Source organism: Gadus chalcogrammus, chromosome 1 (assembly GCF_026213295.1).
Source record: "Gadus chalcogrammus isolate NIFS_2021 chromosome 1, NIFS_Gcha_1.0, whole genome shotgun sequence".
Taxonomy (NCBI): domain Eukaryota; kingdom Metazoa; phylum Chordata; class Actinopteri; order Gadiformes; family Gadidae; genus Gadus; species Gadus chalcogrammus.
The window spans coordinates 16716724-16729807 of record NC_079412.1 but is presented as its reverse complement, the minus strand read 5'-3'; the positions used below and the strand labels follow the sequence as shown (position 1 = coordinate 16729807).

Sequence of the window (13084 nt, the reverse complement as noted above, 5' to 3'; positions counted from 1 at the left end):
AAATGGCAGATACATTTCAATATGTCTACCGTTTAATTTAATTATGTTTAAATTGCATTTCGCGTCTATAAATGATATTATTCCAAACTATGAGGTTTTGTTTGGAATATAAACATATTCTGCTGATAACTATTAGGTTTCAGAAGACAGGGGGAAGTATTTTCGCAAAATTGGCTCGGCTCCGGTGTTAATCCAAGCTGTAAAAACGGATGACAGGGAATGCAGATGGGCGTAACGCACTAAAACGAAGGCGCGTCATGTGCCATTTGGCCCTCTCTGACTTCTCCGTCGCCTAAACGATAGCTACTCTATGGCCTACACGCCTTCATTGTTTTTTTGCGTAATATCATTTATTCACCATCATTGTTTCTCGTCGAGAGCTGAGGTTTCACATCCCTACAGCCACGCTGGAATCATCATCACAGCTGCCTTCTGATTGGACGGTTCTCCGGCAGTTACCAGGGGCGTGGAACAAAGTGAATCTGAATGGGAAACACCACATTACTTCTCTTAACGGGCACATTGACATTGGTGTGGCGAACGTATAAAACGACCACGGCTGTGAACTTGATGCAAAGACTTTGCGGTGAGATAACAGTTACGTCTGTGAAAATAGGCGGAGACGTGCGGCTGCAGATAGCCCGCTAACAGACACAGCCACCACTGAGAGAGATACCGGAGGGGCTCGGCGTCGTCTAAGACATCTATCCCTCTGGAGATATGGATGTAAGGTTTTCTATCCGAAATTCGTAGACGTCATTGACAGGGGGCTTGTTTTTAAACCGAGGACGAATTGAGCCTGAATTTGTATGTCATGCTTAGTCGTTAGCCTGTCAGTATGAGGACATGCAGATAGCGCGTTTAGGAGTCCACCTTTTGTCGTGGACTACCCGCTAACGTCGGCTCGTGGCGTGCTGCTGGCGTTAGTTTGCTCCACTTTGCCCCCGTTCTCCCCTCGTATGACCGGGTAAGTGGCATTCATCACGTTATCACTCAATTATATGATTTGTAACACGCCAGTGGAAATGTTTCCAATTGAACGAATAGGACGACTGACGTGACTCGACCGCAGATATTGACAGGTTGAGTCGTTTTCCATCTGAATGTGGTCTTCCGCCGTTTTAACAGAGGCTACATACATAGCTGCTGTTCTACTAATAGTGCGGGAATTTGATCGATTGCTCATTCTCAACCGTTACTTAAACTGTAACCTATTTCTGACAATCACCGTGAACCCTGGTCATGGGGCCAATACCGGTCCACCCCACATGTCTAATAATGAATTAATTAGGCCGGTATATTGAATAGTGATGTGCAGTATTTGTTATTCGTTTTTTTTATGTACTGCATTCTTTTGCAGCTCTTCAGTTTGGCTGAACGCGCCGTCTATGACATCCGTCGCTGCGAAACGGGCCTTTGCTGAAAAACTGCGTCACCGAGTGGGCGCTGCAGGTATTCAGCCCCGAATTGTGGTGGGAATTATACCAATGGCAAATTCCGCCCGGATACGTTACTGATAGTTTTTAAAATGGATCCCGGGGAAGATTCAAACACGGAACCCCCGCAAGGACTCAATTATCCATCCAACTCTCGGTGCGAGCTCAACATAAATATGTATGAGGGCAACAGCGACGGGAACGTCAATAACATGGACTCTTCCAAACTAGTGAGAGGGGGCAGTGACCCTAGTGCATACCCTTCCTCCAATTATCAGAGGATCGTGCATCAGAGATTCATCCGGAGAAGTCTATGGTTCTCTGACTCAGATGAGCAGGCATTTGAAGCACCTGAATGTGACAATAAGAGCAAACTTCTAAACATAAACCTGCGCACCATAGTAGATCGAACGAGGGTGCCTAGGGCTGAAGTTCAGGAAAGTTCTAGCACTGAGAGTCAATGTGGACAAAAAGACAACAGTGCAACTGAGAGCGTTGGTGCCGATGAGGACAAGGAGAAGTGCCCAGATGCTCTGAACGTCGTCACGTGCAGCGATGGGTTGAAAGTGGCGGTCAAGGCGTCCAGCGAGGAAAACGAGGAAGAGGCTGAGATGAAGGCGGTTTCCACCTCACCTGGGGGAAGATTCCTCAAATTTGACATTGAGCTGGGCAGAGGATCCTTCAAGACGGTCTACAAAGGCCTGGACACAGAGACCTGGGTGGAAGTTGCCTGGTGTGAGCTACAGGTACGATTTTTATGTTTTTAAACTCTTCAAAAGCCCTACTTTAGTTCTGTTGGTGTGAGAAATACGGAATTGTTTTCCCAGTCAGAAAAATGATGGGACATCTCATTGTCTCTCTCTCGCCCTCTTTAGGGCATCTAGAGAGGGTTAAAAAAGGGCCACATCGTGACAGAATAGCACCCATCTCTTAACAGGGAGCGGTCAATAGCAGAACTTCTCGCATGAATGTTGCAAATAGGTTCCGCAAAATCATAAACACTTTATGTAGTCTAGATTATCGCCAAGGGACTCGGGTAGGAACATGTGCCTGTGTCGATGTGAAACTCGGGGTTTCTGCTGAGAAGAACAAGCAGAGTCTCTCTTGTCTTGTGTTACAGACGCATGAAAAGCGCCAGCTTATACTGTGCAGTGCCAGTGGTATTGACTCATTATTTCCGTCCTTCTGAGACTGTAGCAGGGATTATCTCTATCTCTCCCGCTCTCCCCTCTGTTTCCCAGGAGGCTTAAGGGCACTACCGTGAGCATTACTTGCCCTCCAATTCCTCCCTCCTTGTAGACAGAATGGTTTCCATCCTTTATGGACACAATAGATCAGGCTGAGTTACAACAATTCCCTTCCTACTAAAAATACCATCTATGCTAATGTTGCACGTCTGAAGGACTAGAGGCCGTATGCTTATGTCCCAGCCTAGCAGCGTGCGTCTGCTGGCTGTGAGGAGCTCCGGTGTTTTCCCCGCCTGCCTCCATCTGTGACAGGAGCTAAGCAGACAGGAAGCAGCTGATGTGAAGGGACTGCTGGCGCAACTTTGGCAGCCCCATTGACCTTAACGATTAGTTGGCCTGTGGAGTTGGAAAAACATGTTTAGGCCGTAGTCCACGTGAATAAGTGTAAAAAGAGTCATTGTGTGTGTGTGTGTGTGTGTGTGTGTGTGTGTGTGTGTGTGTGTGTGTGTGTGTGTGTGTGTGTGTGTGTGTGTGTGTGTGTGTGTGTGTGTGTGTGTGTGTGTGTGTGTGTGTGTGTGTGTGTGTGTGTGTGGTCACAAGATGAGAGTGAGCCGTTTTGCAGTCAGGAGTTACAGGTGTGGCTCAGGCTGGAGGGGGGGGGGGGGGGACTATGCAATAACTGAATGATACGGGATGACCTCAATCACTCCAATGACGTTGCTAGGAAGTATTGTATATCTCCTGTCAGTTGACTTGCTGTGACTCACAATTCGTGTGTGTGAGAAATTGTTAATTCTGTATAATTTGTTCTCCCTCAAACAGGTCACGTGATGGCCGCCTGCAAATGTTTTGACCCGACTCTCTCTTGTTTATCCCCATCTCCTGCCATCTTGTGTGCCCATCTAAGCCTGGTTTCCATCTCTTCTCAGTCTGTCACGCAGATGGCCCTTGCTCAGATAATGTTGACCTAAGAGACGGACGTGTCTGTAGTTGCTTTCCTGTTATCTGTTCTCAAGAGTACTGCTTTATTGGTTCCTCTTACCATTGTTCAGTGGGCTTGTGGATCTAAATTAGAAACTTCCTACAGTTTAGTTCCAATTGTTTACATATTCTATCTGTGTGTTCGCTCAGTAATGATAGCACGTGGTTCACTCATTAAGACAACTTTGGACATGCTGGTGGGTCAGTTGTTCCAGCATTTTTGAGGTAGAGGTTTAATCTCTATAATCGGCACATAGGATGGGGCTAAACATGCCCAAACATCCAGATGATTTTTAGTGGAACATGGACTTAGGACAGAGGAAGATAGCCTGCCACCTGACTTTAAACTTTAATTAACAAATGATGTTCTACTACTATATTTGTTCACACCCTTATTATATATCAAAAATGGGTTTAAAATCATTAAATTCAGTTTGAAGATTTGTCATTAAAACCTAATGGACTTCAGTGTTTCCCCCAGTAAATGTCTCAGTCAAGGTGGTAAGCAGTCGGTGGTGTTGTTGGCGCGCTGCGCCGAAAAATTTTGGGGGTATTTTGCTCAAAGATGCCAGTACGCATGAATGAAATAAACGACTGTTTATTTCCATATAAATAAACAACAGTAGGTACAAATGTTGTTTTTTTTTTTTCAACTTTTTTTTTTATTTTTTTTTTTTATACATTGGTAGTCAAGGCGGGGCCCTAGTCTTGTTAAGGCGGCCGCCTTAACAAGACAGTGCTGGGGGAAACCCTGGACTTGCAATGGCTAATGGCATAATAACATTCTTAAAGTTAGAAGCTTAGGCTAGCAGTGGTTATTGTAATATTTGTGTATCGCTGTACCTGATAAAGAAAATGTATTTTCCATCAAAATCCCATATACTTCAGCTCTACCATACAGTGTTACTTCGGTCACATGCATATGATGTAAGAAGCTTAAGTCTTGGCAGCGATTGCTACCTGCTTTTGTGTGTCATCTGATGGGTAGCTCTGTGTGTGTGTGTGTGTGTGTGTGTGTGTGTGTGTGTGTGTGTGTGTGTGTGTGTGTGTGTGTGTGTGTGTGTGTGTGTGTGTGTGTGTGTGTGTGTGTGTGTGTGTGTGTGTGTGTGTGTGTGTGTGTGTCCATTCTCATTCAGTGTTTGGAAAGCGATGGAGAGGCTCTGAGCTGAACTCCAGGTCCTCTTGGTGTGAACAATGACCTTGATGGATTTGAGTTCACAAACGTTAGGGTAGGAACTGGTGTGAGTTATTCAGTCATTGATCGTTGACTGAAACCAAAGGCAACCAGCAAAAATATTTCAACACGAGTCATCTGACCTTGGTATGATTTACGTTATGGTGGTTGCGCTTTATCCTTCATTATTAGAGGCCTGTGCTGAGTAAATGTTGCATCTTTTTATTGCCTACATTTTCTTATGTACTCTGCAAACCAATCTGTGTAAACCTTTTTGATTTGTCCACCCTGTACTCCACCTGCTGCCAAACCCTAGTTTGTTAAGGGCACGAAATTGCCCCAATGCGGCAATGCCTCATGTGTTCATTAAGACTATTTATCCCATTAGGAATTTAGGATGTTCGTTTGTTTGAACTTTGACAGCCCCTTTATCCTGTGGGGGCCTCCTACTTAGACCTTGTGGTATGAAGACAAAGGTTATATTTAATGCAGGAGCTAGGTTATCTCCACATGACTCCTCAATCTAATGTAATGGAAAGTGATTAAAAACATTGCATAGCGAAGATATGGACCGGTTTGAACTGTGAACAATTATATGGACACTGTTGACTTGATTAACAAAAACATTCAATATTGTTAAAGTCATCAGAGCTTAATGGACCGCTGATGACCTAAACAATATTTTATTTTTGGTTGTTGATGCTGCTGCTGCTTTGGCCCTGTGCCCCTACACGGCAGCGGCCGATAAACCAGCGGAGAGCCTGGCCAACCCGGCCAGTTCAGCTGGGGACATCTGTGCCCCGCACGCTTGGCTGCTCCGGAAGCCTCTGTCCTAGACCTAGCTGAGCTTGAATCAGGGGAACGTGCCCTCTGACTCTCCCAGGGTTCAAAGTGTTGTGCTCGGCTGATGTACACACTGGCTTCATTAGGTTTTAGTGTTTTACACGGCATTGCAAACAGTAAAAAGTACTGATTGTTATTGAATTATCCAAGCCGATGCCATGGGTATCATAGCACCACAGTTATTTAACCATACTCTCACATTTTTTATAGTGGGTATCGTCAGATCAGGCATGGATGTTTATTTCTCGGCCAGGAAATAGGAGTGGTTACAAGGTCTTTGCCAGCTGTCACGTCGTCTAGTAGTAAAGCAGACATCCAGAGTAAGATTATAACAAAACACCTTTTCTACTGACTCAGAGATGAGGCGGCACATGCATTTGAAAAGCATGCTCAAGTCCTCCTCATGCCAATTCTGGGTAGCTTGTACTCAGTAGCTTTCTGATGCTAATGCTTAGTTTGGTGTCTTCTTTTCTAGACGGCCAGATTTGACTGTCAAATCAATCAATAATGACAATTAGCAGGGTGTGCCGCCATCCCAATCAATCATGTGGTATTCAAACAAAACTTTATCGGAAGAATCCCATAGGGAAGGAGCAAAGACCATTCACTTTTGTTGATCATGATGGACAATTAGTTGTCTAAGGCAGCCTATTGGGCATTAAGACTCTGGCAGCTCTGAAATTTTAAAAACTGGTCGCAGTAGTGCGACCAGTTCACCATGGCAATTTGAACCTCAGAGGCCCAACTTCTTCTTTAGCCCTCCCCTCATACTGGTCAGTAGAGATCAAGCCCATGCATTGGAGAGAACACTGTAAATCAAATATATCATAGAAATATGAATACATTAAACAAATCTGTCCAAACTAATTGTCTAAGCATTTTTGGTGCAAGCTGCTCCCTTCTCTCGTTTTCTATGTCGTGCAGTTCGCCCTCGCCCATGTCTCTTGCTTTCTTGTCTCTCTCGCTCTTGCTCTTTTTCCCTGCCTTAGACGCACAGGTTTTTAATCATTTAGAACATGACCCAGCAGTAGTCTGGGTCATTACATAAGCAGTATTACACTGCTTGAAGGAAGAAAGCCTTTAATCACACATTTTCTTCGCTTTATCCTCGTTGGTTGAAGGCGTTGTTTGTTTGCCAGCCTTAACCATGTTCATTAGTGACGTGAGTGGGCTTTATCTCGGCACTGGGGCCCGACAAGTCCATGTCCCGTCCATCCTTGAGCACTTACTCCTGTATTCGACCCTGCAGCAACACGTGTGTGATTTACCATGAGGTAAATATGGTTAAATTTAGTGCAGCGAATGCATTGGTCAGCTTTGTCTTGGATATGTGTCTGGGTGGGGCTCTCCATTACTCTGCACTTATCTCATACCCCTTTCTCACCTCCCCTTTTTTTTTTTTTTTCATGCACCCAGTACAGCCATACTTGTCATGCTGCACTAATGCATGTTGACTCTTATTTAGCTGTTGTTCTCCTCAATAAGGCAGATGTCTGAGGTTTGCACATCACGCTTTCTCACACTCCCTACTGTTACTATTTCCCTGCAGCCACCAATGCGCTTGGTTTAGGCGGCTCACTTGGTCCTCTCCCGAACAGCAAGGTAACAGCCTGGCTGGGCAGCTGCCTGCCAAGTCTACCCACGGTTCATGAGGGATGGAACACAATGCGGCTAGCGGCTGTGTGCTTGATTATAACTCTGCATTATCCTGGCTAAGTGGAACTGCAGCATTCTACACTTCAGAGGGATTGGTTGGCTGTGGTTTCTATCTTGAAATTGGAGATGAGCAAAGTGGGTGGTGTCATCATTTTATAAGTGGAACCACTTTTTTTAATGCCGGCGTGGCCACCTGTCATGTGTCAGCCATTCATATACAACACCAGTGTATGATTTAAGATTTGGCTACATTTGCATCTCTGCTTTTTAAAAGGGTCTTGAGAAGCTAGATCTAAATCTATTGTGTTCCTTGCACTTAATTACTGGCAGAGAATTGGGCACCCGTAGTAGACATCTTACTTTCCCCCTGTGAATGTATCCATTAATCCATGGTAGATGCTCCATTGGTTGCAGTCTGTTGGCGTACTTAATGAAGAATGCATAAAAGATCTGCATGACAACACAAATGCAAGATTCCATTCAGGTGAAGGATTTGACCGTGGAAATTACCACAGCAGGATGTGATGCAACATTTGTCTGTAATGCAGGGGTGAAATCTTGACTCACATTTATTTAGATTTTTGGGACATCGCGCTGACTCATGTAGGTTGAAGTAAGATTCAAAGATTGCAAGTACTTTTTAAGGTCTTAAGCTCTGCTCCTTGACCGTAGCGTCTGTATCTGAACAATTTGACACGTTTTTATCTTGACCCTGCTAATTACTATATATTCTGCATAATTCTACTGGCTATACTGTTGAGTTGATTAATCAAACCAACTTGGAATGGAAATGAGTTAAGATGACGTAGGAACACTTCAGTTGTGTTCATCTCTTTTAATATTTTTTTGTGCAGGCTGATATGCTTGTGGTTCCACACAGTGAATAAATCCTGAAGTCACACATCCCCAGCGTTTATGGCTCCCTCAGTACATTGCCCCTTCTGGAGGGAACTATCCATCTTTGTGTGTTTGAGATTGCCGCACACGGTCAGCGGCCCACTATCAGCAATATGTCACTTTGATGGATGCGCCAAACGGATGACCCGCCCCAATCTTCTCTCCCCCAGAGCCATACCCCCATCATAGGGCTGCGTGATTCTATTAGTGGGCAACTCAAGTGTAAACAATCATGCCCTACTGTAGGTCACTGAACCGCTGGTTGTTAGCCCTAACCAAGTTTGTGGGACTCGGCTAGCTTTTTGATCTAGCTTGAGCATGTAATTGGGTCATGGTAAAAAAAAGAAATGAAGGTAAATAAATCCTGAAGCAACCCATGTTGATGGTGAAGGGACTTAGGGATATGATGTCTGTTTTCAACTAGCTGAATTGGCCAGTCAATAACAGTGCTCATTGTGTTTTTTTTTAGCCATGCTAGGACAGATTGGTTGGTGCCTCTGAAAAGCTATTTCCCATGACGGGTGCTTATTGTCATGGGGACAATACACTTAAAGTGTTCCTCTCCAACACTTCATCTATGAATGTATGCCTCTCTTGTATATGAAGTTGCTAGGGCTGTAATGTTGGGCCTCTTCATCTGGATTTAAGGAGGCCCACGTTGCATAGGCTTCATCTAACACAGCCTTTTCAACTGTGTTGACCAACAACAATTAGTAGCGATGTGTAATGTAGTAGCAATGTTTCTTTAAGAAGTAAGCTACTTAAGTTTATAACATCCAAACAAAGGTTTTACTTTATATTTATTTAGTTAATTGTTGACCAATAGCAGCTTGCCATCGGCCTGTGATGTAATTTAAAGTGTGTTTGGTGTTGGTGAGAAGTTTATTCTGAATGCCGTGATGGATTGTTCCATCTGTAATGTTTTTTCTTATCACATTGAAGCATAATCTCCATTAATGCAAATTAATTTACTTCAAACATGTAAATTATGTAAATCTTTTCTAGTAGACAGTTAAGAAAATCGCAGTTTGAGTTCTAGAAAGGAGGGGGGGAGATGTAAGCCCCATGGCCCCCTCCAACTTTGCACACCGTTGTGTTGTACTACACGTGTCCGAGAAGCTTATCCCTCTCTCGGACGCAAGCATCAATAATGTCCGATGCCCAGACGGAGCCCCAAACATCAAAATGCACCATGGCGTTGGCATGCCCCCTTTGCGTTGATGTCCTGACAAGGATGGGACCAGAGTTTGGATCAGAGCAGAACAGTCACATACTGCTAAGAAATGACTGGCGGAGACCAGTAAAATCAGATTTGAAAGCCTTTTCTTTTCTGCATTTTAGCAATCATGAAAAAATGATATAGATTATCATATAATTTTAACGAAAAATAAAAACATGCTTTGCGTTTTACGTGTGTCTGAGTCAAGGACGAAATAATTGTTGTGGGTATACGTCTTGGTCCCAAGGTCCAGTTTATCTCCAGTCTCTGGGGGAGCCTAGCACAGCTGTGCTAATAGAGTCACAGAAGCGGGTGGCAATAGTTATGGGAGCAGAGCTATATTGATTACTTCCTGCCAGTGTCACCATCTATTTTCTTGTCGGCAGCTGCGCAGCATGGTGGCTTTCTGTGTGTTTAACCTCGCCTCAGAGTCTCTATGGCGTACTGGGGCCAGCTGGGAGCTTTCTCTAGCCACAAGCACACAGTTGATAAGATTTGTGAAATATGCACACACACGTTTTAAAGTTATTTGTGTGCGTGTGTGTCATCCTGGGGGTTGGGCATGTGTCCCAGAATCCTTTGTGTCTGTACGTGTATCTTTCCATGCTGTGCACAACACTTCTGTGTGTGTGTGCAAAGGTGTGGTGGAGGTGGGGTTTTTGAAATTGAGGATACACCACAGTTCATGGGGGAACACTGAGATCATGCACAGGGGGCTTTGGGATGGGGGGAGGGCGTGTACTAGGGCTGCAGGATATATCGGCTATGTACGATATATCGATATAATTTCCAAGGGGATACAAGATTTGACAATATCGTTTATATCGATATGCGTTAAAATGGTCCGTTTCCCGCTCAAGCGTCTACAGCGCTTGCCTTGGAGACTGTGAGCGCGACCCCTCCCCCTCTGTGTGCAAAGACGCCTCATTCCCACCCCCGCCGCCCCCTCACAACACAACAAGCATGGATGATACCCGGAAAGAAAACGAGACGGCGGCGGGAGACGAAATTGTTTCAAAGAGGAGAAACAACGGCTCTATAATGTCGAAATAGTTTGGGTTTAAAAAAAACAGATGAGCAGCAGCTGCAGGTCATCTGTAGAGTGTAGCAAAACCGTTGCGACTAAAAGTGGAAGCACGACAAATCTGTTCCACCATTTACAGCAGCGGCACAAAGTGCAGTATGAGGAATGCGTAAAACTCCGTGGCTGTGCTGCTGCATCACCGGCCGCGACAGCTTCTTCTGCCCCGAAACCAGGGCCGGCGATCGGCAAATGTGTTGGGGGCGCCCTCTGGTGACGCTCTTAATTAATTAATTAAAATATACGAAACAAGCGAAATGAAACCAAACATGTTCCCAAATGGAACGGAGAAGGGAGGGGGCGGGGGATTAAAGTTACGGCGCACTGAAACCCTCACCGTAGTACGCAGGACAATGCGACGAAGCCAATGCTCTTAATGGTAGCTAATGTGTGTAACCTACAGCTTTATATTGTTTTGCATAGGTGATTATTTTGTGAAGAAGGTGAAAAACATCCCTTTTTATTTTTTACATGTTCATTGAATTCTGTTGAAAATAACGATACAAAATCACATGTTGCAGTCATATGGACCTATGTTTTAATATAAGTGCTTGCAACATCTCACATGTGGTTTTTGACTTGCATAAAAAACATCTAACCCACTCTATAGAAAATATCGAGATATATATCGTATATCGCCATTCAGCCAAAAAATATCGGGATATCATATTTTGCCCATATCGTGCAGCCCTAGCGTGTACCCTTAATCAAATGGGATGCTCTAATACATCAGGGAAGCTCCCGCCCACTCACTATTCTGTTGTTGTCTTTACCAGTCCTTCATGTAAAAAAATATATATATATATTAATATGCAAAACATAGTGCATTTGAGGCGATGCCAGCCTAAATTCAGGCCCCTGCCTTGCCTAGCTCAGCTTGGCTCTGTAAAGCGGGATCTCTGCAGAACTGAATAATTCATAACGCTTAGAGTGCAGTGAATTTCCCCCATCCCCCACGCACTTGCACACAAAACTCAATATGCCACACACATGCATGCACATGCAGCGCGATGCCACCCACAAGCATGCAAATGCGGCATGGCGCTGCACATCCCTGCAAAGATCAGGCAATGCATGTCGTTTGGTTTCATTTGTAGTTTAGGTTTATACTCTGAATTTGTTATAGACCTCTTACAAAACACATGTATGCACATTTTTCTAGATTAATAAAGTTGAGTGTGTGGAATGCATGAGAGGAAGAGAGAGAATCAGTTGGAGAGGAAGAGAGCTGGAGCAGGGAGGGGCTGATTCAGACTCCTCTCAGGGCGTTCAGGATGATTGCAGATATGGTGGTGGTGGAAGGAGGTAAGGGTGGGGGGGACTGAGTTAAGTAGAGGGGAAGGGAGCGGACAAGAAAGGGGCCAGCGAGAGAGCTGTTGAAGGATGGAGGGCCAGATCAATAATCTGTAACCTTGCGCTGTAGCTGTAGGTGGGTGTGACCACGTTGACGTGGGAGCCGTTGCTCCAATGGGAGACTGGTGTAGTGGTCATCCCTGCACACATCCGGCCCAGTCTGGTGCTTTAGGGGCTATGGCGGCATCCTGTGCTCATGGATTGACTGCACCAATAAACTATTATGGCTTGTTTTTTGGCTTTTTTTGCATTCCATTTGGCTTTTTGACCATGTTTTCTATTACAATGCTTTCCATTGATGTTTTGCATTATTTTGTGTTTGGTAAACAAAAGCAGTGGGAGGCATAAGAAGCATTGCTTTGCTCTTGCAGCAACAATTGTTTTTAAAGGGGGTGCTGGCCCTCTTTGTTCAGCTTCTGCATGTGTATTCATCTACTTTTTACCTAAGAGGTGGTGCGCAAAAGGTCTTGATGACAATTAAGTACACCCGAAGTCAAAGGTTGGGCACCGCTGGTCTAGATCTGTGCTTCTCAAACCATGGGTCGGGCCCAGAACCAGGGTGCTGCACATTGGCTAATGGGAGACACTCCAAATAATGAATTGTATTTGATTGACTGTTCAAACTGGCGGGTCGCTTTTTTTTCAAGATGTAAGAACTCCCACTTAATTTTGCCATAAAGGTTTATTTTGAAAATCGAGTTGTATATTTTCCGGGTTATTTATGTTGTCTAAGTGGGACCCTTGGGCTGAGGGTCAAGCGTTACTGAGCCCTATAGCGGTTCTAGATAGTGTTCTAGGTAGACACTCACTTTCCTTATCAGGCTCTTAGGTGAACTCTTCCATCTGGCCATTCCCTAGAAAAACATCTGTACCAACGCTCTTCACACCTAATCAATGAAGTCCTCAATAGTGAGTGTCTTCACTCTCTCCCCCCTGGCCTCCGTCTAGGACCGTAAGCTGACCAAAGCGGAGCGGCAGCGCTTCAAAGAGGAGGCGGAGATGCTGAAAGGCCTCCAGCATCCCAACATCGTCCGCTTTTACGACTTCTGGGAGTCGCCCCAGAAGGGGAAGAAGTGCATCGTCCTGGTAACGGAGCTCATGACCTCAGGGACACTTAAAACGTGAGTGTTGGTTGAAAAGCAATCACTGTCCGAACGTATGCACGAGCACTTGAATACATTTGGAATGGCATGTCTTCAAATGTGCATGGGGTCTTCCGGCCAAGCTTATGTTATGGAATATTTAATAATATAATAC

The 13084-nt window shown here is 44.7% G+C and overlaps 1 protein-coding gene across 1 annotated transcript in view; it reads left to right on the top strand.

The window, feature by feature from the left end:
• Window positions 1-267: 267 nt before the first annotated feature.
• LOC130384579 (serine/threonine-protein kinase WNK2-like) overlaps window positions 268-13084 on the top strand; it is a 35284-nt gene continuing 22467 nt past the window's right edge. The window contains exons 1-3 of the mRNA XM_056592836.1: window positions 268-967; window positions 1361-2182; window positions 12776-12948. Coding sequence (XP_056448811.1) covers window positions 1529-2182; window positions 12776-12948 — 827 coding nt within the window. The 5' untranslated portion in view covers window positions 268-967; window positions 1361-1528. The remainder of the gene's footprint in view (window positions 968-1360; window positions 2183-12775; window positions 12949-13084) is intronic.